At 43.2% G+C, this 25,270-nt stretch overlaps 1 protein-coding gene across 1 annotated transcript in view; it reads right to left on the bottom strand.

Moving 5' to 3' along the window:
- LOC115466761 (ATP-dependent 6-phosphofructokinase, muscle type-like) overlaps nucleotides 1-25,270 on the bottom strand; it is a 243,842-nt gene that overhangs the window by 154,740 nt on the left and 63,832 nt on the right. The window contains 2 exon segments of the mRNA XM_030198256.1: nucleotides 19,427-19,592; nucleotides 23,570-23,759. Of these exon segments, the coding sequence (XP_030054116.1) occupies nucleotides 19,427-19,592; nucleotides 23,570-23,759 (356 nt within the window).

Genomic DNA, 25,270 nt, shown 5'->3' with positions numbered 1-25,270 from the left:
CCAATATCCATGGTTCTTCGGAGGATAACTGCAGAAGAGGAGGAAACCAGATCTGTTGAGGCCAGTAAGACGCAATAAAGATCATGGTCCCGTGGCCTTGCTTGAGTTTCAGCAGAGTCTTCCCCACAAAAGGAATGGGTGGATACGCATAGAGCAGACCTGTCACACAATTCAGGAGGAAGGCATCTGATGCTAGCCTGTCGTGGGCATGAAGCCTGGAGCAGAACTAAGGGACTTTGTGATTCAGCAGAGTGGCAAAGAGATCCACTGGAGTGCCCCATGCTCAGAAGATCTCACGGGCAATGCCCATACTGAGAGACCACTCGTGCGGTTGAATGACCCTGCTCAGTCTGTTGGCCAGATTGTTGTTTTTGCCTGCCAGGTAAGTGGCCCGAAGGAACATGCTGTGATGATGAGCACAGTTCCACATCCAGATGGCCTCTTGACACAGAAGGCATGATCTGGTGCCCCCCTGCTTGATGATGTAATACATTGCAACCTTGTTGTCTGTTTGAATGAGCATAATTTAGTTGGACAGCCGCTCTGAAAGCCTTTAGAACATTCCAGATGGCCCAGAACACCAGAAGGTTGATCTGAAGACCTGTTTCCTGGAGGGACCATGCTCCCTGAGTGTGAAGCCCAGCTACATGAGCTCCCTAATGGAGGAAAGATGCATCTTTTGTAAGCACTTTCCGAGGATGAGGAATTTGGAATGGAAGTCTCAGAGTCAAATTGGATCGAACAGTCCACCAGAGCAGAGAGTGAACAAGGTCTGGAGACACTCGGATGTAATTTTCCAGCTCTCCCGTATCCTGGTACCTGTCACGACTGTGGTCGTGACCCCTCTTTGACTCACCTTATTTCCCGATGGTCAGCTTCTGAGCTGTCTCCTGTCTGTTCTTTCCCCTTGCATTGCTGTTTCTTTCCTGTAGTGTTTCAAGCCTTTTTCCTGGGGTGCTTCCACTACCTGTGTGCTCCAAGTCTCACTTTGGTGTTCAGTGTGTTTCCTGCCTCTGTCCTGTAGTTGTGACATCATTAGTGAGGGCCTTTATAAGAAAGTGGTGGACATTCATTCAGGGCCTTTGCAAAGCCAAAGGTCTCCAGGTTTGTCTGTGTGCTTGTTGGCACTTCTGCCCTGTTTCCCAGTTGGTGTGCTTGTTTAGCACTTCTGTCCTGTTTCCTAGGTAGTGTGCCTGTGTGGCACTTCCTTCTGTTTGTCTGTGTGCTAGGGTTAGCACTTCTGCTTTGGTTTTCCTGTTTGTCTGGGTGCTAGAGTTAGCACTTCTGCTTTGGTTTTCCTGTTTGTCTGTGTGCTAGAGTTAGCACTTCTGCTTTGGTTTTCCTGTTTGTCTGTGTCTAGGCTTAGCTCTTCTGCTTAGTTCTCCAGCTTGTCTATGAGTGGCTTCCCTTTATCCTTGAGTGCCGTGTGGCACGACCTTGAGTGTGTTTGTGTTAGCACTTCTGTCTTGGTCTGCCTTGCCTAGAGTTTGTTCCAGTCCTGTCTGCCTTCAGCTTCAGTCCTGTCTGCCTACAGCTTCAGCTGCAGTCCTGTTGTTCCAGTCCTGTCTGTTTCAGCCCTGTCTGCCTACAGCTTCAGCTCCAGTCCTGTCTATTCCAGCCCTGCCTGCCTACAGCTTCAGCTCCAGTCCTGTTGTTCCAGTCTTGCTTGTTTAGTCTAGTCCTGGTTGGAAGGTTTTTCCTGCTGCTGCCACTCGTTGTTCCAGAGTCTGTGATTGTTTGTTTAGAGCCTGAGACTGTGACAGTACCACTGGGAGGCTAGGGTCCATTGGGCTGATCTCATGTGAAGGCATGTCATGAGTGTCACATAAACTGTGGAAGCCATGTGGCCTAACAACCCCAACATCTGCCGAGCCGTGACCAGCTGAAAGGCTTGAACTTGAGAGGCCAGTGCTACTAGAATGTCCGTCCTCGGTCCTGGAAAGAAGCCTCAAACCTTCTGCGCATCGAGCAGGGCTCCAATGAATTCCACCTGTTGTGCAAGGTGAAGATGGGATTTGGAGTAACGAATCCTAGTAGTTCTAGCACCCGAATAGTTCTCCTAATGGACTTCCAAGCACCATCCTCAGACATGCTCTTCACCAGCCAATCGTCGACGTAAGGGAACACATGGACTTCCAGTCTGTGGAGTGATGCTGCAACTACCATTAGACATTTGTTGAATACCCTAGGAGCGGACTACTGATAGACATTTGGTGAATACCCTGGGAGCTAACATTAGGCGAAAAGGCAATATGCGGTTCTGGTAGTGATGTGTTCTGAGCCAAAATCGAAGATACTTCCGGTGGGCTGGAAATATCGGAATGAAAGTATATGCTTTAAATCCAGAGAGCACAGTCAATCGCTTTCTTAATCATGGGGAGAAAAGTGTGCCCAGGGAAACCATCCTGAACTCTTCTTTGACCAGGAATTTACTCAAGGCCCTTAGGTCTAGGATAGGATGCATCCACTCTGTTTTCTTTTGCATGAGGAAGTACCTGCAACAGAATTCCTGCCCTTCTTCCCCTGGTGGAATGGGCTTGACCACATGGGTCTGTAGAAGGGCAGAGAGCTCCTCTGCGAGTACCTGCTCATGCTTAGAGCTGAAGTAATGAGCTCTCGGTGGACAATTTGGAAGTTTTCAAAGCTAATTCAGTGTATATCTGAGAAGGACTATTTGAAGAACCCACCGGTCTGAGGTTATAAGGGGCCACCTTTCGTAGAAAAACTTCAGCCTCCTCCCTCCTTCAGAGACCTCTTCAACCTTCCCTCCACAAAGGTTATCCCCCGGCATGGGGCATCCGCCAAACTCTGCTGAACCGACTGTTCCAAGTCCGAAACATGCAGCCATGAGAATCTGTGCACTGCTATAATTTTAGAAGATCCTAGAAGCCACGTCAGAAGTGTCATAGGTACCCCTGGCCAAGAATTTTCAACATGCCTTCTGCTGCTTGGCCAACTGGCGCACTGACTCAGACTGCTCAGGTAGAAGAGAGTATGCCAAGTCCATTAGCTTGCACCGAGTCCCGCAAGTAGACGCCTGTAAACAGCTGGTATGATTGTATATGGGACACAAGCACTGAGGTCTGGAACATCTTCCTCCCAAAACAGTGTAAGGTCTTAGCTTCCCTGCCTGGGGTGCTGAGGCATAGTCTCTAGTACTCCTGGCTGTCTTGAGAGCAGACTCCACCATGGAATTGTGAGGCAGCTGAGGCCTATCAAAACCGGGGGTACTGTGGATCTGATACTGGGTGTCAATCTTCTTGGGGAACACTGTCAAGCTGATACTCCTATGTATATGATCTAAAACTACAGTTCTAAGTTTGTCAGTTCAATTGCATATATAGTCTGTAGTTTCTTCTATTTAACTTAACTCAGAATTGTAAGTTAATGAGGACCATCAGAAGTGGACTTCCTTGAGAGAATCTTCTCTCATGAGCGGGAAGTAGGTTTCATACCTAGTTCTTCATTGGTCCCAGTGTTTAATAAGATTTTTCTTTTTTTTTTGTATTTTTATTATGTTTTCTATATTTTGTTCTTTACTCTTAAAGTATTAAACGAAATGTTGTACTTATCTTAGGCAGTGGAAATTCTGTGCACTGTGTTGCTCAGTCTCCTATTCTGTCATTGTAGGGAAGATTATTGTGCCGACACGTGTTTCACCAAGCTGTATCAAGGCTTCCCCTTACTTCACTACTTGCAGCAGCAGGACGTCAAGTCAGCAAGTACTGAAGTAAGGGGAAGCCTTGATACAGCTTGGCAAAACACGTGTCGGCACAATAATCTCCCCTAAAATGACAGGAGACTGAGCAACACAGTGCACAGAATTTCCACTGCCTAAGTACAACATTTAGCTTAAGACTTTAAGAGTAAACAACAAAATACAGAAAACATAATAAAAAAACAAAAAAAGAAAAATCTTAGTAAACACTGGGACCAATGAAGAACTAGTTATGGAACTTACTTCCCACTAATAAGAGAAATTTTTCTCAAGGAAGTCCACCTCTGGTCAGTCCTCATTAACTTACAATCTTCTTGGGAAAGACAGGGACCGACAGATGGGCCTCCCAGTTCCTATCAAGGACTTCCTTGAGTACCATGTGGAGAGGGACAATCACAGCCTCCCTAGGAGGGGACTCGTAGTCCAGGACCTTAAGCATCTTAGCTCTGGGCTCGTCCTCCACTTCCAAATGAAATGGAATAGCATCAGCTATTTCCTTTGAGAAAGAGGGAAATGAAAGACTCTCCAGAGCAGACTTTCTCCTTTCAAGTGATGGGGAGGGTTCAGAGGGGAATACCATAGGACTCATCCTCCGAAAAGTACCCTGGATCTTCCTCTTGACTTCCATGAGCACTGGTCATCAGTGTCAGTCAGAAACTCCTCGTGGGAGGGCTGAGAACAAGCCTGCCTCGACTTGGAGGAGCCATTGTCCTCAAGAGGGTCAGAAAGGAATTGCATTGACTCTGGTGAAGCTTCCTCCAACAACGCTGAAGGGCCATCGGCTTGGGTGGATGTCGACACCAGGGCCACACGCTACGCTGTTGTCGGAGGCCGCATCACAGGCTAAAGGCCAGGCGGGGCTGCAGTGGGCTGGATGGTAGGTGCAAGCACCTCTGACACTGATACACATATGCTGCAAAATGGCATCCAGAAGCTCAGGGAGCAAGGCCTAGATACGCTCATCGAGGGCTGCCACTGGGAAAGACTGGGCATCAGCTCCGAGACAGGCTGCAGAACTGATGGGGGTTGAGAAGGGATTCAGGTCCTGGCTGCCTGGAGACAGGCACACCAGCACCTCCTGGATAGAGGGGAAGCAATCCTCCCGGTGATAATGCTTCTCGGGTGCTGAATCCCTCTACGCCCTGTTGCTCCCGGCACCATGCATCAAGGATGACTGATGTTGACGATTTGTGGCCTTCGCACGAAGCTCGGTGTCTAGACTCCTCAGTGATGATGAAGATGACGTTGAATCCTCACGTCGCCTTGGGGTCGGGTCCAACACTGGCCAGTCCCGGGGGGCCCTGTTCAGCAGCCTGCATTGAGACAAGTGGAGACCCACTTGACAAACTGCTGCTCCCAGTGTCTCTGGGCCTCAAGGCAGCCATAGGGACCGATGCTCCCAATGCCGATGCTGTCTTCTACGTCGACGACCTTGATGCTGATGCCCTTGGCTCCAAACATCTTTTCTCTTTGAGCCTCTCTGGACACCTGGGTCCTCTTCTTCATATGAAGACAAAGAACATAGTTAGTAGGGCTATGGTCGGGCCCTGGACACTGGAGACACCAAGAATGGGTGTCTGTGCCAGAGATTGTCTGATTGCACTGGGTACAGCACTTAAAGCCACTGGGAGCTTTAGAGCACTTGGATGGAAAAATTCTGACACCAAATCAAAAGATGCGATGATGTCTGAAAAAAAGGGGCGAGGCCCCAGAAAAAAAATACAGGAAAGATCCGATCGCAAACCAGGCCTAAATGCAGCCCAGTTGATAGAAAACAAAGGAAACTTAAAACTTGGCAAAAATAAACTAACATGATACGGAATGAGAGGGGAACAAATTCCAGAAAAGGTACAGTGAAAAAGATGCTGAAAGGCACCAAAAAAGAAGCTCTTCAGACCAGAGCGTGAAGAGAAGCCACACGTCTTCTCCTCACTGCGGTTAAAAAAAAAAAAAGTACTGTGTTCACTGCGCCCTCATGGTGGGCAGGAAGGCACTTGCGCATGCGTGGTGGAGCATGTCTCACACTTCACAAACCTCTTATGGCTTCTTATAAAGCCAGAAGCAACTCCGTGTTACCCAATTTTGAGAATTAATGCCCTGTTTGTCCTCAGAGAATGAAGGGTACACTATAGATGGAAGGGAATAGCAGGTTGGGGAAGGAGAGAGATTACATTTGGGAGAGCTAGGGAATGAGAGAAGAATATAGAAAGTTAATAGGTAGGTGAGAAAGAAGGTGAAATCTGAGTGGACAGAGAGGCAGAAAAGAAAAAAAAAAGGGAGGAAAGAGTTATAAAGGATCAATATATCAGAGAGGTGTAGTGAAGAAATAGGAAAAAGAAGAAAAGACAAATGGACAACAGTCGCTGGAAAGAGAATTAGCAGAAGACAGAGAAACTGGGACCAATGTGACGGAAAAATAAAATGTCTAGACATCAAAAGTAGAAAAAAAAGTGTTTTATTTTGAATTTATTAACTGGAATATATTAACTTTGAGATACGTGTATCACAGATGTCTTTGTATTGTGTTCAGTGGCATATTTTCACCCTGCTCCCTACCTGAATGCAAAATATAAATACCTGAACTGGCAGGGATCTCCAGGTTCCTTCAGGTGAAGACTTCCTCTTCCCATGCCGCTCCAACAGCCAGAACTTTCCAAGCTCAGTAGCCAGCGGCAGAGTCCCCGAACTGCTGCCACCACCGCTGACCCATCCCTGTGAATGCTTGGTTTTTCTCCATGTGTGAAAACTAAGCATGCATGGGGGGACTCAGCAGTGGCGGCAGTAGCTTGAGGACACAGTCGCCAGCTGCACAGCTTGGACAGCTCTGGCTGCCGGACCAGAAGAGGTGGTCTTCAGCTGGCACAGATTGGGGATCCCTGCCAGCCATAGCAAGAATGATGGCTAATTTTGGAGAGTCTGAGCCCAAAGTGTGTGTGTGGGGGGGGGGGGGGGGGGGGGGACGAGGGGAGGCCAGGCCCAGGCCCCCTGTGGCTAGGCCACAGATTGTGTTCAATACAAAGGAAATGCATTTCTGTTTTTACTTCTTCAGTGTTGCAGTACTTGCCAAGTTTAACTTGTTGGGGGTTCCCAGTTCAATTTTGGCATTCATATTTCTATTTCTAAACCCTTGTTCTGTATTTGGTGAAGGCCTGTGTTTTTATGTGTGTGAAAAAGTCATTTAAAATTGCTTTACGTGTGGTAGTAATGGTGGGTGGGGAGACTGGGGGAGGGGCCCTCTCCTTAATTTCTGTCCTGGGCCCCAGTATGTCTAAAACTGACCCTGGGCAGGACTATAGGTGAAGTGCATGGTAGAGTAGAACAGCCATTGTACAGGAACCAGGCATGGAGCACAGTACGTTAGAACTCTCTACAATGAGGTAAAGAGGAGTTGTGAGGCAGTAACCACAGGGCAGGCTCACCAAGAATTGTTGTACCAACAAAGGTATGTCTACTTGGCTCTCCTTATATATGATTACGGATTAGCTGATCAAATGGACTCCTGCAGGGGGGCAGCCTTTCTACCTACCACTGGAGCTCATGTTTCTTTGAACTTGGGTTGCCGCTCAGTGGCCTCTACGGCTCAGCATACGTCTTCAATTTCTGGTACAGAGGGCCAGGGGTTTGTAGCCCGAGAAACCTCACACCTTTTATCATAAACCCAAATTAGCTCTGTTTCACATATTGATTTAACCAGGCCCGTAATAATTATAGAGAAATGACCTACGTCCAAAGACAGCAGCTGAATTGACTGAAATATTATTGGATGAAAAATTAAGCTATTTCTGTTGTACGAAGTGAATTTGAAGTAAAGCTGTACATACACTGTACACAGAGCTTCTAAGATAAAGTTCTTTAAAGGTACAGATTGGGTGAAGGTTATAGGAAAAACTGGATGTTTCTGACTGTCCTTCGGGGCACGGTGAGGTCTATCTCAGTAAAGTGGTGCCAAAATGTTTCCATCAAGACACTGCATTGATCAGGCCATTTCTTCAAAGTCAGTAGCAGTGGGCTAAGGAAACTGCTAAGGAAGGCCATTGTAGGGGGCTAAAATTAATTTAAAAAAGAACTACAGTGGTCTCTGGTTCTGACTGGGGAAAGTGTTGACTGTTCAAACAATTTAAAGATTATTTGACAAATATGGCCTTTATGGGGGGAGGGGGAGAATGGCAAGAAGAAAAACACTGCAAATTCAAATCCATACAATAGAGCACATAACAAACTTCCTTAATGAGTTGGACCCAACCACAGGAGAATACCCGGCTGACTGAACCTGGTTAAATTTTGCCTTCCTCACCGTCGATACAGTTGCACGGGCTATCAGCAAGTTCTCCAAAACTCACTGTAAACTAGATACCTGCCCCAACTACCTAATGAAATCCACCCCTGACCGCTTCATAGCAGATCTCACATCCCACCTAAATTACATGCTACAGCAAGGTCTCTTCCCTGAGGAAAATGGCAATATACTACTCACTCCGATACCAAAAGACACCAAGAAAAAAACAAATGAAATCACTAACTACCGTCCAGTAGCATCCATCCCCGTTGTCAGTCAAACTGATGGAAAGCATGGAAGCCAAACAACTTACAGATTAGATAAATAAATTCTCAATATTACACGAATCACAGTCAGGTTTCCGCCCCCTCCATAGCATAGAAACAGTACTACTCACTCTCCTAGCCAAATTCAAGCAGGAAATAGCAATAGGCAAAAACATCCTCCTCCTCCAATTCGACATGTCTAGCGCATTTGACATGGTAAACCACAATATATTAATAAGTTCGGGATTGGTGGAAACATACTTAGCTGGATCAAGGGTTTCCTAACCACAAGAACATACCAAGTAAAATCAAACTCAAACATATTATCACCATGGAAAGCAGACTGTGGAGTACCACAAGGATCACCGCTATCACCGATCCTCTTCAACCTAATGATGACCCCTCTAGCCAAGTCCTTATCCAACCAAGGCCTTAATCCCATCATCTATGCAGACGATGTCACAATTTACATTCCCTACAAATCTAAACTGAACGAAAACACCAATGAATCACGATCAGCTTGAACATCATGGACTCTTGGGCAAATGCATTTCAACTAAAACTCAACAAAGGAAAAAACACACTGTCTTATCCTCTCATCCCAACATAGCGCGGACAACCCCACAATTATCAACACCCCAGACTACACCCTCCCTATCTCAGACAGCCTGAAAATCCTCGGCGTTACATTGGACCACAACCTAACACTAGAGAGCCAAGTGACATCCACAACAAAGAAAATGTTCCATTCAATGTGGAAACTCAAACACGTTAAACAATTCTTCCCAAGGGAAACATTTCGCAACCTGATACAATCAATGGTACTAAGCCATGTAGTCTACTGCAATGGAATTTATGCGGGATGCAAAGAACAAACCTTAAAGAAACTTCAGACCGCTCAAAACATGGCAGCTAGGCTTATGTTCGGAAAAAGCACAAAATCCCTCTGCGAAAAACTACACTGGCTTCCAATCAAAGAACACATTGCTTTCAAAATCTGCACTCTGGTCCACAAAATTATCTAAGGTGAAGCCCCAGGATACATGACAGACTTGATCGACCTACCAACTAGAAACACATCCGAATCAACACGAACGTACCTAAATCTCCTCTAACCAAGCTGCAAAGGACTCAAATACAAATCAACTTACGCATCCAATTTCTCCTACATAAGCACACAACTGTGGAACGCATTACCAAAAGCCTTGAAAACCACGTACGACCACCTAAACTTACGGAAAAAAACTAAAAACTAGCCTGTTTAAAAAGGCATACCCTACCAATCCATCATAAATGCCTGATCTCTGCAAAACAACAAAACTAAAGAACGTAATGGACATAACACAACTCTTCCGTTGTACGATTCTCAAATGTGGCTGTGCCACATGAACTTTATCTTACCACAACATCACTTTGTATTTGTTTACACCGGAGTCTGCAAATGGCTCTCCGGTACTAAGTAAGCCACATTGAGCCTACAAATAGGTGGGAAAATATGGGATATAAATGTAACAAATAAATGCATAAATAAAATATAGAAAGAAACACTTAAGGAAAACTGTACACATGATGAGACCAAAGTGGAACTTTTTGTTCTCAAAGCAAAGCAATATATCAGGTGTAAAACGAACACAGCACATCACCCTGCTAACACCATCCCTACAGTAAAACATGGGGGTGGCAGCAGTATGTTATAGGGATGCATTGCCACAGGCAGATCCTGGAGGAAACCCAACCTTGGGACTAGGGAAATAATTTACCTTTGAGCAGGACAATGATCCTAAATGTGACCCTCCCTCCCTGAAAATGCTCATGCCTGAAGGGTGGGAGGAAAGCTTTTCAGAGTGGTTATTAAGACCACTGAGCTAGTATTGACAGCCTGGGGAGAAAATCAGAGTAAAGCCTAGCCCATGGGAGCAGGGCACAGAAGTTAATAAGAGATTGCTTGGAGAAAATTCTGGTCTTTGGTAGCTCACTCCTGCCGAGACCCACAGCACCGAGGGGGAAGTCGTGGGTATCAAGGCAGGAAAAGTTTGCAAGTGTGGTGTTTGGAAGCCTCTGCACAGGCATAGGTGCCTGTAGAAGTGTTCCTGACTTGGGAACAAAGTAGGAGTGCTTGGTGATAACCGTTCCAAGTAGGAGAAGTGGGAAAGGGAATGCCTCACTTCTGGCAGGACTTTCATTGTGCTGGTAAATGGACCCTGTTCTGGGATGGGACAGAGAGAAACTGAGGAGATTATGTGAAGATGACTGAGGACTGAAAGGGATCAGTGCAGAGATTACCATATGCTGATACCTAGCAACAAATAGAGGAGATTGACAAGTACCTTTGTTCTGGCTGCAAATAGAGGAGATTTAAGATAGAAATGAACTGGGGATTTCCAGTTTGGTAATGAAGGAGTGAGGATGGAGGTCTAAGAGCTCCAGCTTAACCTGCACTAATCTGCCCCTGATTCTCCGCTCCAGTTCTCCCTTTTGTTTTGTTTTTTTTAGCTTAAAATATCTTTATACCGTCACTTCCCATACTTGGTCTTGGAGAGATTTCTGAAGCAGGATGGCCTCCAGAGCTGCGAAAAGAGACCAAGAGAAAAGCCGTGCACTCAAAGCGAAAATGGCGGACAAGAGCACACCTCAGTCTCCCTCTCCAAGCTCCGTGTGGGCTACAGAGATTATATCAGAGGTGAGCGTGGCCATGGAATCTTCTATGGACAAACAATTCCAAAGCATCTTGGATAAATTTTACAGCACGGAAACTAATTTTACTAACCTCTCTAAAGATGTGCAGGTGCTGCAGCAATGAGTGAACAATGTCGAAGATTCACTGTGGGTTCTGGATGATCGTTGCCCTCAAGTGGATACTCAGCTCTGCAGCCTTGAGACTAAACTAGATGAGCTGTAAAATTGTTTGCGAAGGAATAAAGTTCGCTTCGTAGGACTCCTGGAGCTGCTCCCGGATTCGGATTTACGCATATTTCTGGAGAAATGGCTCATGGACACTCTTTCTTTGCTATATACTAATGCCCCCTGCTCATTGAACGGGCCCCATTGGCTGGGACAGCAGAGTGAACCTTAAGCACGGCCGTGAGTCATCAAACTGCAAAATTATGTTCACAAATTGGATATTCTCCGGGCGCTGCATGGTGGAAAGCAGTTAAGTTTTAGAGACAAAACTATTCTCTGTTTTCAGGATTACTTGGTGGATATCTCTGCAGCAAGGAAAGCCTTTGCCCCCCTCTGCACGGATTTAGTTAAGAGCCATATTCGATTCACTTTGGCTTTTCCAGCCAAGCTGCGGATTTTTCATAATGGGGCAACACATGCATTTAACTCTGCTGCAGAAGCCTCAAACTTCGTGACTAGCCTGCCATCTTTTTCCCCTCGTTGAACCTGCACAAGGTACTATTTCTGCTATTGAGAAGTTGGACTCTCCTGAAGGGAAGGCACTACAGTAGGCGATTGAAGAAGTTACCCGCCATAACTACTAATACTAAGATTCCTGTTATGTGTTGATCGGCACAAGGAATGCATTCTGGACTGAATTTAATGTTTTACATGTCTCTGCTATCTTTTTGTGCTTAAAACATATCTATTCCCTTAAGCTTGGTATGCATTTTGTATTGCTGACACAAGGGGTTTATGGTGACTGTATAGTTTCCCCATGGTTCAATGTTCAACAGAGGTGAACAGTTCAAGCTTCTCTTACTAACCTACAAATGCACCCAATCTGCAGCACCTCATTACCTCTCTACCCTCATCTCCCCTTACGCCCCTACCCGAAACCTCCGCTCACAGGACAAATCCCTCCTCTCAGTACCCTTCTCCATCACCGCCAACTCCAGGCTCCGCCCTTTCTGCCTCGCCTCACCCTATGCTTAGAATAAACTTCCTGAGCCCATACGCCAAGCCCCCTCCCTGCCCATCTTCAAATCCTTACTCAAAGCCCACCTCTTCAATGTCGCTTTCGGCACCTAACCATTATACCTCTATTCAAGAAATCTAGACTGCCCCAAATTGATTGATTGCACATTTTTTGTCCTTTAGATTGTAAGCTCCTTTGAGCAGGGACTGTCCTTCTTTGTGAAATTGTACAGCGCTGTGTAACCCTAGTAGCGCTTTAGAAATGTTAAGTAGTAGTAGTAGGTGATGACTGTGGGAAGAAGTGGAGATTGGGATAATTTTTGTACACTTGCTTTGCAGGGGTGTTGCAGCTCCCACCTTCTGGGCACCAAGTGGGTGGTCCTTCTTCTTTAGAAGTTGTGGGGTGTTAAGGTGGGGGACAAGGGTGGGTTTGCTGGGGAGGTTTGGGAGAGGTTTTTTTTTTTCTTTTGCCTCTTGGGATGTCGGGCCCAATATCTTCTTAGTAGTAGTGGGGCAACCTGGGCCGGTGGGGGGGGGGGTCACTTCACAGAGGAATGTTTTGTTATCTTTGTGAACCTACTAAGAGTATGGTTAAGTGAGTCTTTTAAAAATTTCATCATGGAACGTAGGGGGGAGGGGTGACCTCTCCAATTATGAGGCAAAAAATTTACAATTCCTTTATCGTCACAAAATTGATGTAGCTTTTTTTTACAGGAAACCCACCTGTCATTCTTGGAACATCAAAAGTTTCGGAAATGGTAGGTGGGTTCCTTGGATGAGTATGTGGCTTTCCAGAGGAAGGCTGCAGTTCTTACTTTGTTTAGTAAGTTACTGGATCTGCAAATACACTCCGTTACTCAGGGGCTTGTGGGCCACTTTGTGGTAGGCCAAGTGATTCTCAACATCCAATGATTCTCTGTAATGTGTATGCACCCAACTCGTGTGACAAAAGTCTTTTTTTTCCAGTCTGATTAATGTTTTATTACCTTATGTTAACCAAGATATTATTGTGGATGGGGATTTCAATTTGGTTTTTGACCCTGCCCAGGATCACTCCCCATCCCACTGGAGACCAGAGAATTCATCCATCCCTGGGTTTACCTCTGCTCTGTGATAACCTGAATACGGTGGATTCATATTGATTATTTGACGCTGGAGAGCATGATTACACTCATCTCTACAGCCCAAGCCACACAATTGAGAATTGACTATCTACTGGTGTCTCGCTCTTTTTTCCAAATATTTGTCTACCTCTGAAATATCCCTTATGGTATATCAGATCAGGCTTTGATATGGGTGATGTTCAATTGACTGCCGGAGTCAGGGTGCTGCGGCAGTGGCGTTTTCCAACTGAACTTTATTGGGACCCCACATTTCATTCCTTTTTGATAGACAAATGGAAAGACTATGCTCAACACAATGCAGCCCATGCGACACAACCCCTTCTTTATTGGGATGCGGCTAAGGCTGTGCTCGGAGGGAAAATCATTGCTTATGTAGCTCACCGGAAGGCTATGCAAAACAAAGAAATATTACACCTACAAAACAGATAATTTGCGAGAGGATAGCCTTGGGAACTCTGAGAACATCTGCAGCTAGAGGGGGCCTTATAGCATCGCCGGTGGCTCTAAATACATTATTGCATCAGAGGGTTGTTAAGACTTTAGCCTATTATAAATATCAGTTATACATGCATTGTAGCAAGAGTGGTAAAATGCTTTCCCATTTGATAGCAACATATAGGGGGTCCCTCCAGGGTGCTGCTGCTGACTGATGCTATGGGGAGTAAGACGACTTCTGATGAAAATATTAATGCTTTATTTAAAAGTTTTTATGAAAAGTTTTGTGAGGCACCAGCTGGATGGATCACTTTATTTGGACAATATACAGTTACCCAGAGTCACTCCATCTAAGAAGGAGATTGTGAATGCTCCTTTCATGGGTGATGAACTGACTTTGGCCCTGGGGGATTGTACTCTACACCGAGACCAGATGGCTTTAGAGCCGAATTTTAAGATCTTGCTGGATTATATTGGCCTCTCATTATTATAGATGTTTACATATTTGGTACAACAGGCGTTACCAGATTCGTTTCACATAGCACAAATAATTGTGCTTCTAAAGCCGGAAAAAGACCCTTGCTCTTCCGCTTCGTATAGGCTCATCTCTTTGATAAACTTTGAACTAAAGTTCTTTGCCAAACTGCTGGTGAATTGCCTGGCATAGATTCTTCCGCATTTAGTGGAGGATTCTCAAGTTGGCTTTCTATGGGGCCGGTCAGCAACCCAAAATTTGCATAAGATTTTGGCCTCCTTGGAATTAGCCCATATTTGAAAAATTCCTTCTCTTCTTGTTAAGTTCGATGTAGAGAAAGCCACTGATCAGGTCTACTGGTCCTTCTTATTTAAGGTGTTACTTCCAGACCATTTCAGATTCATTGGGGCACACACCAGGGTTGTCTCCTCTCCCACCTTCTTTTGTCTTAGTGCTGGATCCACTTATTTGGGACCTCTTGGCTCATCCAGAGATTCAAGAGTTGAACTATACAACTTTAACCTTTAAAAGTTTGGCTTTTGAGGATGAAGCATTAGTCTGTTATGGTATAAACCAATCATCAGAATTAAATGTGTAGCATGATGTTGTGTTGGATCAGATACATATATATACACCAATATATTTGTGCAGCTTTTAAAAATATATTTTTGACACGGCAGCAGAGAAAATAGTTTCATTTCAAGCCCCTCTCTCCCTATCCCTTTTTCTGGGAACTTCTGATAGCAGGGATAGTCAATTACAAACACTTAAAGACAAAAGAGAGATATATAGCTTCCTCTGCCCTCCCACCTAACAAAAGCTTGACTAAGGTGGGCACCTGAATACCCCATTGAAAACAAAGAACTCAGAGGAAAAGCATAAACAGAACATTTGCCTGTCATCAGAGGTATACCTGCCCCTCCCATCATCTATTAGACAAATGGACGCCAGGACATCTGCAGAAAGAAGGACTTATAATGTGGTCATGTGAACAGACTACATTAACCATAATGTCTTGCAAAATATCCAGGACAGCACACACCATGCTTCTCTGCTAACATTATAAAAGGCCTGGAAACAGCCCAGCTCGCTCTCTTGGAACCTGCCTCCTCTTGGAACCTGCTGCTCTCTTTGGGGTCTGCTGATGCCTTGCTCCTGAACATGTGCTCATCAATCAGCTGAACCATAGCATGCTTGTAACAAGGACTGTGAGTTAACCTACCTGCTACTTATTTTATGCACAAATTCTCTGTTCTAAGATCCTTTTAAAAACCTACCTCTCGTGTGCAATTGTATATTAAATCAACCTTTTGAAGCTAAAAATACGGTCTCTTTGTGTTCTGAGTATATGGTATCTTTTATATATACTTAATTTATTTAATTTATTGCAATTATCACCTTTGGTGATTGGTGGAGAAATTAATATCCTAAAACTTATAAATACAGTGCCTGCTCTTAAATTATAAACAGTAGCGAGTGCTCTAGAGCTCTTTCCCCCAAGATAAATCATTTCTTGTAACAAGTCCATCTAATTGACCCTTAGCACTCGCTAGAGGCGTTACGTGAATTATTTCAGGAATATGGGGATTTTTCAGGTTTTTGTCTTAACCTTCAAAAATCTTTGGCCCTTGCATCATTAGACAATATTCAATGGAACTGGGAGGGAGTGTTTCCTTTGCGATGGGCAACCCATTCGTTTTGCTATCTTGGGATTCATCTCTCTATGTGACCTTTGGATTTATATGGCCTTAATATTTCCCGTTTAATGGATTCCACTTCAGTTCTATTGACCAGTTGGCAAGCATTACCCCTAGGACTTCATGGGCAAATTCATTTATTTAAAATGATAGAATTTCCCAAATGATTGTATACGCTACAGATGCTTCCCCTCAAGCTTTGACAGAAGGATCTTCATAATCTTCATAGATGTTTGCCCTGCTCTTGCTGGGGAGGGAGGAAGTCTAGGCTAAAATTGTCTTATTTAATGAATCTTTGGAAACGGCAAGGTTAGGTCTATATAATGTAAAACAATCGGGCTGTCTTGCTAGGCATTTGGGCAATTGGCTTTTGGATTGAGAAGGCAGTTTTAGATTTTGTTGAAAAACAATTTACTACAACCATCTCAAGCAGGCTTCCATCAATTGCATAGTACAGCAGTTCCCAAACCTGATCCTGGAGGTAACACAGCCAGTCAGGTTTTCAGGATACCCACAATGAATAATTTGCATGCACTGCCTCCACTGCATGCAAATATATATCATGAATATTCACTGTGGATATACTGAAAAATTGAGTGGCTGGGGTGCCTCCAGGACCAGGTTTGGGAACCACTGGCATAGTACCAAAACTGCATTGGTCTGTCTGTCTGTCTGCCTCTCTCTCTCTCTATATATATATATATATAAAATATCTCTCTCTATATATATATCTATCTATATATAAATACATGCTTATAAGTTAGGCATGACCAATTATGTCAGTCACAGAGCTGACACTACGCACGTGTACATAAGTTTCCAGCCAAATTTAAAATGATGGGCATAAATGCAAGTCCCGCCCATGTTCCACCCAGTTTCCACCTGTGTGTATATCTACCTGTGAAATACAGGCCATGTAAGACATGCTCATAGTTACAGAACAGTGCTTAGGCAGAATTTGTGGCATGTACACATGAATGTACACACATATGCACTTATTTGCCATTATTCCAATGATTTGCACGCATAATTGGTGAGTGTTAGCGCAGATAGTATTACCCTCCACTTGGTGGTTATCTGAATAAAGTTAGGAAAGTGATTTTTCTGACCAAACTTTATCCGGTATATTGCCGATCTGCAAATAACTCCTTGCTCTGTGTTTCTGCACCCCCATAACACCCCGGTACTACGCGGACAGTGCTGAGGTGGTCTGGAAGGATATTCAGTGGCATTATTCGTGTGGTGCGCCCCTGAATATCCACAGATAACTCTAGTTAGTACAAATAGTACAAATAGTTAGTACAACATTGAACTCTTTTAATTTGGTTACTTTAATCACATTGTTATTATCGAACGTTATATCTTGTCCTTGATCTCATATACCTGATATGAATTATTTATTTACTTCTAATTTACTTGATATTTTTATGTATCTTAACTGTAACACTTCTTTGTACTTTTCATTCCGTTAATGGTGATCGCCATAGCAGCATAATGTAAGCCACATTGAGCCTGCAAATAGGTGGGAAAATGTGGGATACAAATGCAGCAAATACATAAATAAGTATGAATATTTAGATAAGGGCCAAGTAGCTTTATTAGTATCCTTAGATTTGTTGGCTGCTTTTGACCTTGTGCACCATAAATTATTGCTTTCACACTTTTGAAAAAGACTGGCCTCAAGGGCATTATCCTGGATTGATCAAGTCATTTCTTTCCAATCATTCTTTTTATGTCTTACACAATTCAAACAACTCTAATCTTTAACCACTACCGTGTGGAGTTCCATGAGGATCAGTCTTATCTTCCCTGTTAGTCAATTTAGCTCCACTAGCCCTTCTTACCCAAACACTTGATATTTTGGAACATTTCTTTGCAGAGGATATACAGCTAATTTCCTACACGGATCCAATTCACCTTGTGATCATTTAATACACAGTTAGATAAGATTGCTGACCAGCTGGAGAATCATCACCTAAAACTGAATCCCTCAAATCCAAAGGTATTTGGATAACTGGTAACCTATCTAACTCGGATGTGGCACCGCAGTTATTAGGCCATACCATGACCACAGACTCAACTATTAAGATCCTTGAAATTACCATAGACTCTATATTATAATTTGAGCCATATATGTCTTCTATAGTCCGGAAATGCTTTTGTGCCTTACGACTTTATAGATCATTGCAAACCTCTGATGCCAATCCATCACCTTATAAACTGGTTCACCCGCTGGTCTTAAATGGGTTCAATTATGGAAATTCTTTATTTGTTGGTTTATCCAACTATTCCATTAATCTCTTACCAAACATAGCAATTAAAATTATTGCTATTGCAGGGGCCAAGCGATTTGATCCTGTTACACCACTTTCAAAAGAAGTACACTGGTTACTGTGTCTTTATCGAGCAAAGTACAAGATGTTACTCTTGACCTATACAGCATTTCACACTGGCCTTCCAAAGCAATAGGACAATCTATTGATTTCTTATTGCTTCACTTATACCCTGAGATCTCTGACACAGAATCAAATTGTTATACCTCCCTGTCCCGAACAAAAACTGGATTCAAACAAGCGAGTCACCCTTTTTTTTTTTTTTTTTTTTACCAAGCTCCAGCTACGTGGAACTCCTTGCCCTAGCACATAAGCACTGCCACGCTGGGAAAAGACCAAAGGTCCATCAAGCCCAGCACTCTGTCTCTGACAGCGGCCAATCCAGGCCCCAAGAACCTGGCAAAAAACCCAAAATTTAACAACGATCAATGGACTTTCCTTCAGAAATATGTCCAGACCCCCTTTAAACTCAGCAAGCGTCAGCTGCTGTCACTACCTTCTCCGGCAATGAGTCCAGAGTCTAACTACGCGCTTAGTAAAGAAAACCTTTTACCGATTTGTTTTAAACCTACCACATTCTAATTTCATCTTGTGTCCCCTGGTTCTATTATTGTTAGAAAGCGTAAACAAACGCTTCACATATGTCTGAAACCCAACTTAGCTAGCTTCAAAAAGAATCTCAGAATTTTTCCCATTAGCCTTCATAGGCCGCTAGCACAGTCATTAATTCAGACACCTATTCAGGATGATCTCTATTTGTTTCTCCCTATTCATAGTAACATAGTAACATAGTAGATGACGGCAGATAAAGACCTGCATGGTCCATCCAGTCTGCCCATGACAAACTCATATGTGTATACCTTATCTTGAATTCGTACCTGTCCTTTTCAGGGCACAGACCATATAAGTCTGCCCAGCAGTATTGTATACCTTATCTTGAATTCGTACCTGTCCTTTTCAGGGCACAGACCATATAAGTCTGCCCAGCAGTATTTCCCGCCTCCCCACCACCAGTCCCGCCTCCCCATCACCGGCTTCTGGTACAGACCGTATAAGTCTGCCCTCCCTATCCTCGCCTCCCAACCACCACCCCCTCTTCCCCCCAACTGCTCCGCCACCCAATTTCAGCTATGTTGACATGTGTAGTTATGTTATTCTTTTAATGCTGAAATTACTGTAAACTGCTCCTCTTGTTTCCAGAAGAGTGGTATATCAAGTAGAATGAATAAATAAAGATCACATACCTTTGAGCTGTGGTTGTTATGGCGTCTACTATCTCCATTATCCTGTGAAGAGCTGAATCTGTACCAATGGTCATATCAGTGCCACAGAAATCATTATCAATAGAGCCAACCATTCCAACAATGTTCAGGAAGCTAGACGACTTGGCTTCTTCACTGGTGATCTTGCCTATTGAGATGTTTCATATATGGTTTAAATGATGCAGTATAAAATTTACATTTACAATATCAAATTCATAGATGTAGCAAAAAGAATCTGGGGCAAACTGTTTGCTCAGTATGGCCGATGTATTTTAACAACTTAATTACTTCAACCTCTATATAAAGAGCAGGGGTTTTCAACCCCTCTCTGAAGTTACCCCTAGCCAGTTGGGTTTTCAGGATATCTCATGCATATTCACTGTCGATTATCTTAAAAACCCAGTTGTCTAGGGAGTAATTTCAGGGTAGGGTTGCAAACCTCCGATACAGAGAATTATCACAATAATTTACGCAGCAAACAAGTCTTTATTCAGCTATATTCTCCTGAGTGAAAATGCCCTCCCCCCTCCTCCAGTACATATGTGTGGGATTTCTCAGCACATGTAATTTTAGGATGATTAAAAAAAAACATTCCTGGGTTATGCCTAGATTGGGTGAGAATGATTTTCAAATATATGCACTGTATTAACAGGAGATGCAGACTTACCAGTGACCTTACAGGCAATTTTCAAAGGGAACATTTTCTCTTTGTAAACTAGCTACAGAATCCAAGAGTGCAAACATACTTGTGGATGTTTCAGCGGTTATTAGCCAGACAGACTAATTCCTGGTGTAAGCAACAAGAATGGATCTGCTTCTACGGATCCCGCCAGGTACTTTTGACCTGGATTGGCCATTGTTGGAAACAGGATACTGGGCTCAATAGATCTTTGGTTTGACCAATGCAGCATTTCTTATGTTCTTTATGTTAATGCTGAGGAACTGCAGACTTCGGGGGTGTGGGTGAAACCTATGTGTTTGATAAAATATATTGGGTTTTCCATAAAAAGCATTTTTGAGAAACTTTTAAACAAAAAAATCTATGACAAGCCATGCTGAGCCAAACCAAGGTCCATCAAGGCCAGCATCCTGTCTCCTACCGTAGCCAGACCAAATTACAAGTACCCTACAGATACCAAAAGGTAGATCTATTTCTCATAGCTCATTTCCAGGGATGAACAACAGTGGTCCCAGATTTACCTGGCTAATATTTTTTTATTGGCTTTTCTACAGAACTTATCCAAACGTCTTGTGAATCCTGCAACATTAGTTGTCTTAACCACATCTCCTGGAAAAAGACTCTACAGCTTAGTTATGTGCTCCATGGAACTAAAAAAAACCCCAAAAAACTACTACTATTTACAGCCAAGCCACAAGATACCACTGTATCTGCTCTGACCCAGGGGACAGACACCTTGAAATCCTGACTGCATCCTTCAAATAGAAAGGCCACAACCCCAAAATAATCTCTAAGAATATTGCCTCTTCCCTTAAAACACCCAGGGAAAATCTGCTACAGTAGAAAGAAAAAAAGCCTCAGACAGAATCCCCCTTATAGTGATATACAACCCAGAGCTGGAAAAATTAAGAAAAATCATAAAAGATCTTCAGCCTCTACTCCAGGAGGATGAATTACTGAAAGAGATATTCCCATCCCCACCAGTGCTGGCCTTCCGACAGCCACCCAACTTAAAACACAAGCTAATTAGAAGTAAGCTCCCAACACAGACTCAAAAAGAAAAGAATGGCACACATCCTTGCAATATATCCAGCTGCAAACTATGCCAAAACATTTCACAGGACCCCACGGTCATCCACAAAGGAAAAATACTCAACATTACGGAATCTTTCAATGTGGTATACATCATTCAGTGTAAAAAATGCAACGAAAGCTGCTACATTGGAGAAACAAGTCAGATGCTAAAGAAGAGATTTAATTTACATATAGACACCATATGAAAAATGCTAGTACCAATAAAGATGTCACGGCTGTGGGGCAGCACTTTACCAAACCAGAACACTGTGTTTCTGTACCAGTGATTTCATGGTAAGAATCCTTAAAGGGAACTTTAAAACAATACAGGAACGTAAGACCTTTGACGTCAGAATGATTAAATATTTTGACACCCACCAGACAGGACTTAAAGATCTGGGTTTTCTAGCCCATTATAAACCATAAAATTGTACTGCTTTGTCACCTTTTTGTCTCCATGCATATCTCCCTGTCCCTCATCCACCCGACTCTTCCTGTCTCTCACCTATCCACCCCCATTCTGTTATACTGTCACTGGAATGCTTTGATGTTTCACTTATATATACTGTCATCTACCAACATTTGCTTATTTCCGATCTGATGAAGGGCAACCTTCGAAAGCTAATCAAGAAATGTATTAAGTTACGTCCAATAAAAAGGGCATCATCTTATTTTCTTTTCCATGTTTTGTTTTATTTCTATTGATTACCTTTAAAAGTGGGCTAACATGGCTACCACACCTCTCTACAGTTTCACTTAAAGAGAACGTGTGTGGCTTGTGTGGTTTGCTGTAGAATGTTTTGAAAAGGTGTGTTTTGAGTTCGTTTCTGAACTGAAAGTAGTTATAGATGCTCCTTATGGCTTTTGGTAACAAGTTCCACCATTTTGATCCCAGGTAGCTGAATCCTGCTATGTAGGTGGTTTTGTAAGTTATGTTTCTGCAACTGGGTAGGTGAAGAAGTAGGTAGCTTCTGGTTTCTGGACTTGAGTTTCTTGGTGATAGTTTTATTTTTGTTTTTTTTTACATTTGTACTCCGCGCTTTCCTACTCATGGCAGGCTCAATGCGGCAGGCAATGGAGGGTTAAGTGACTTGCCCAGAGTCACAAGGAGCTGCCTGTGCCGGGAATCGAACTCAGTTCCCCAGGACCAAAGTCCACCACCCTAACCACTAGGCCACTCCTCCACTCTATCATGTCTTGCATGCATTCTGGTGTCATTGCGAACAGTATTTTGAAAATGAGGGTGCTGGTTTTAAAGATTAGTATTGCTTTGATTGGTAGCCAGTGTAGTGATTTGAGTAATGGGGTGACTTTTTCATATTTTGACTTTCTGAAGATCAGTTTTGCTGCTGTGTTTTGGATGGTTTGTAGATGCTTTACAGGGCACTCTCCTTATTAAACAGTAGTTTGTTTAATGGATTCATACTACCTCTATACTGGAGGTTAAGTGTGATAGGTTCTCCTGAACAATTACTTCTAGATAAAACAGGGTCCTTTTGTGGGAAAGCCAAAGGGGGGACACTTCTGTTTCATGAGATGCATTTGGTGGCACACAAATGCATACTACAATCTTGGATAGCAGAAAAGCCCCTCTGCCTACTGGAAATGGAAGAATCAACTGTATTATTTACTTACTAGGGAGGCATGGCGTCTCCCAAACATAGACAAAAGTTTTGGGAGATTTGGGATTATCTTCAACATGTGTCGCCCACTAGGAGAAGTTTAATTTTGAACATTCTATAAACCTCAGATAACTAGTTTTGTGATACTTCTGTGATGGTGATTGGGGGAGGGGGGAAGGGAGGGAAGGGGAGTTTAAGTTTTCTTGCGTAGTTTTATGGGAAGTTCAGAGCCCTACAGTTTTCTTTGTGTGGAATAAAAAACTGGGGAGGGTTTTATTAGTGTTTGGGACTGGGGTGGTAGTGGTTGTTTATGGACTTTAGGACATGGGGGAGGGAGGATGGGCTTATAAGGAAAAATACTGGTTATTCAATAAAACAGTTAAACATAATGGACTGATGATGCAAATGAGCAGATCACAAAACACATTCTAGGAAACATTTTTAGGGAAAGGTTTGTCTCACCCCGCCCTCCTTTTTTTTGTGCTGCAATCTCCTATCCTCACATGGCATGGCCCAGGTGTCTCTATGAATAACCCATGAGGCTGGAGGAGAAAAAATATTTAGAAATTTAAAAAAAAACAAAAAACCATGCTTTGTAATAGTAGCTTACTGGCTGAATGAATGAGTACCCTTCTCAGATTTCAGAAGATTCCAAGCTGCAGGGTTATAGAGCACTAAGGCTGTGCAAAAGTACAAGGACAATTCACAGAATGTAACGATGAGTTGGTATGATCTTTGCCAACACATTACCTGCTTTCAGTAAATCTGCTAACAAGCCACTCCACTCTGCCCGGAAAGTGTCAGCTCCAGTTAAACTGCCATCCCCGCCAATCACACACAGGTTGGTGATTCCCCTCTTCACCAAATTGCATGCTGCTTTCAGGCGACCTTCTCGTGTGCGAAAATCCTGGCACCTGGCACTTCCGATCACTGTGCCACCCTAGAGTGAGGAAGAATGTTAAAAGTAAACTGTGTAAGTCTTCATAAGAGAAAAAGAGCAGAATTCAGGAAATGAGATGAGGGTAGCTGCATTCCAGGGAAAGGGTTATTGAAAGATTGCAGCTGATCCCTCTGTGCTGTAGGTCTGACTACAAATGCAGACTGTTTTTCTCAGTCTACCCGCAAAGCAAACCGAGGGACAAATCTGGTCCTCAAGATCAACTAATGGACGTGGTTACCCGGTAAACAAATTACACAAAATAATCCAGTCCTTACACCAATATATGCAAATACACCAGACTTACTGGGTTGTAATCTACAAACTTCTGGTCTTCTTTCAGCCTAACTATAAAACTATCTATAAAATTTAGCTAATAAGATTTAATTTTGCTTGGTTATCAAGATTAAGGTTATAGTGTTGGTGCATCACACATTAATGCCCTCTGCTTATAAACATTGTAATTGCACTACAAATAGATGAGGGACAAACCTTGCCACACTGTCCCAGCAATGCAACTTAATCTTTGTTCTTTAGTAGGAAGGGGGTGGGAGGAAAGAGACAGGTAGAAAACTAAAAGAGGAAGATGATAATGTTGGTATATGGAGGTTAAAAAGCCAAGGTGGAAAATGAGAATGGCACAGTAAAATAGTAAATGGTAATATAAAGAGAGCACCCGGGTCTAGTCAGTTATTCTGTCTACTGTGAAGGACACATGAAGAAATGAAGAAGCAACATAAGCACCATCATGTTAGATGCAAATACTGATAACGAAGGCTAAAAATATGATTCCCTAATGTGTCTGTCACACATGAACTTTATTCTACCACTACATAACTTTGTATTTGTTAATACCGAAACTGGCGATCGCCTTTATGGTACCATGTAAGCCACATTGAGCCTGAAAATATGTGGGAAAATGTGGGATACAAATGTAACGAATAAAAATAAATAAATAAATAAAATAATATGAAGAGAAACTTGCCATAGAGGCAAAAACTCACAGTAACAACTTTTTCAGGTACATCAGAAGCCAGTGAAGGAATCCATGGGACGTTGGCTCATGAAGGAGTACAGGGACACTCAGGAAAGACAAGGCCATAGCCGAGTGACAATGAATTCTTTGCTTCGGTCTTTATGGAAGAAGATGTAAGAGATCTATCTGTACCAGAAATGTTTTTTAAGAGCGACAGTGTGCAGGAACTGAAAGAAATCTCAGTGAACCTGGAAGACGTACCGAGCCAAATCGACAAATTAAAGAGTAGTAAATCATCTGGACCAGATGGTATGCACCCTAGGGTACTGAACAAACTCAAACATGAAATTGCTGATCTGCTGTTACAAATTTGTAACCTGTCATTAAAATTGTGCTTAGTACCTGAAGATTGGAGGGTGGCCAATATGATGCCGATTTTTAAAAAGGGTTCCAGGGATGATCAGGGAAATTACAAACTAGTAAGCCTAACTTCAGTGCCGAGCGAAATAGTGCAAACTATAATAAAGAATAAAATTAT

The sequence above is a fragment of the Microcaecilia unicolor genome, chromosome 3 (genome assembly GCF_901765095.1).
Source record: "Microcaecilia unicolor chromosome 3, aMicUni1.1, whole genome shotgun sequence".
Classification (NCBI taxonomy): domain Eukaryota; kingdom Metazoa; phylum Chordata; class Amphibia; order Gymnophiona; family Siphonopidae; genus Microcaecilia; species Microcaecilia unicolor.
This window is presented reverse-complemented; position numbering and strand designations above follow the sequence as displayed.